The 1,510-nt window shown below is 36.6% G+C and overlaps 1 protein-coding gene across 1 annotated transcript; it reads right to left on the bottom strand.

Moving 5' to 3' along the window:
• Positions 1-233: 233 nt before the first annotated feature.
• On the bottom strand, positions 234-1,510 carry LOC114755466 (PR5-like receptor kinase). Its single transcript, XM_028944348.1, has 3 exons — positions 1,481-1,510; positions 408-992; positions 234-320 (listed from the first exon to the last, which is right to left on the bottom strand). The coding sequence occupies exons 1-3, from the start codon at positions 1,508-1,510 to the stop codon at positions 234-236; spliced, it is 702 nt and encodes a 233-aa protein (XP_028800181.1).

The following is a 1,510-nucleotide window of genomic DNA, read 5'->3' as shown; positions in this document are numbered from 1 at the left end:
TCAGTGAATTTCACATCAATTATGTCCTGAACAATCCGCAATTACTGAGCTGGATTTTACTAATAGCAGTTTAAAGTTGAAATCCAAACTGACGAACATCATTATGAAAAGAAACCACACCAGCCAAAAAAAAAGAAAAGCACCTGTTGATACTTAGTCAAATAATTTGATTTTAAATTATTTCATTATTTATTCAGATGACATGGAATATTCTTAGTGGCTGTACATTCGCATTAGCATGGTACAGAGACGCAAAACTGGGAGAAAGGACTGCCACATAATTCATCACTATATTTACAGAGATCAGCAAGCTGAGGTGTCTGTATTACAACCATCTACAGAGTAACTAATCAAACATAAACAGAATAACATGGAGCACAATTTTCCTCTTCATTTCTTGGTGTTACAGGAGAAAATATGGAAGGCTTTGGTAGAATTGAGAGCTGTTCCAAGCTTCCTTTTAACACCTCAATCACTCTACTCATGACAGGTCTATCTGATGGCATTGTCCGTACGCACCATAATCCCAACATCATGTCATCATGTTCTGTAATATTCTTGTCTACTGCAATTTGCTTGTATACAAAATGAGGAAAATATTTATCACTTGAATCACTCCCTTCTCCATTGATATCTTGCCTTCCTCCAGCCATTTTTAAAATCAACATTCCATAGCTAAACACCTCTGACTTGTGGGAGGCTCCTCCAAAGTTCCTATTCCATATTTTTAGAGCAATATACCCAGCAGTGCCTCTTGCACCAGGCACTGAGACGGTACTATGTGTTCTAGAACAAAGTTTAGCTTGTCCAGAATCTGAGATCTTTGGATAAAAGCTTTTATCCAAAAAGATATTGTTAGGTTTAATGTCAAAATGCAGTGTCTGAGGGTTGCAACCACTATGCAAATACTCGAGTCCTTTAGCTATCCTTTTTGCAATTTGGAGTAATCTTTCCCAACTTAAGGATGGATCATTTGGGTCTAAATATCCCTCCTGCATATGAACTTTTCAAGTGAATCATTGGGCGTAAGTTCTTATACGACTGTGTTTTTGCTGCCTTCAGGACAAGAACCAAAGAGGCTGACGATGTTTACATGCGTCTCCCTGTCACAAACAAAAAAAAGCATATATTTCATTAACAAAACACGAATGAGTGAAATCGTGTGAATTAAAAGGATTAGAGACCTAAAGAGTCAACATGTACTTACTGACAAATGCAGGGCTAATGTAAAGAGTAATGAAGCATGTTTTATTAATATCTTTCAATACATCTAATTAATAAATTTATACAGTCAAACCATTAGCAAATATTATGTATAGTGCAATCTTTTATGTACAGGTTTCTCGCAATGTATGTATTCCACCAACTAGTTAGTATGTTTCAGACTGCCATCAAGAACGAAAGAGCCACATGTTCTGTTGCAATAGATTGCGACCACACCTTTTCAATGAATATATGATCCAGCTTATTGCTAACATACTTGAGCAGCCATTGCTTTGTTCGCTGCCAT

The sequence above is a fragment of the Neltuma alba genome, unplaced genomic scaffold (assembly GCF_004799145.2).
Source record: "Neltuma alba isolate B1F8T4 unplaced genomic scaffold, ASM479914v2 tig00010270_pilon, whole genome shotgun sequence".
Lineage (NCBI taxonomy): Eukaryota > Viridiplantae > Streptophyta > Magnoliopsida > Fabales > Fabaceae > Neltuma > Neltuma alba.
The sequence above is the reverse complement of the archived record's forward strand: the minus strand, read 5'-3'. Positions and strand labels throughout refer to the sequence as shown.

Bases quoted from the DNA above. Each gene is read 5' to 3' on its own strand.
- LOC114755466 (XM_028944348.1), bottom strand. From the start codon at position 1,510: ATGGCAGCGAACAAAGCAATGGCTGCTCAA. The intron at 993-1,480 runs GTATGTTAGCAA...GTTCATATGCAG, and splicing joins ACAAAGCAATGGCTGCTCAA to GAGGGATATTTAGACCCAAA. The intron at 321-407 runs GTAACACCAAGA...GTTGTAATACAG, and splicing joins AGCCTTCCATATTTTCTCCT to ACACCTCAGCTTGCTGATCT.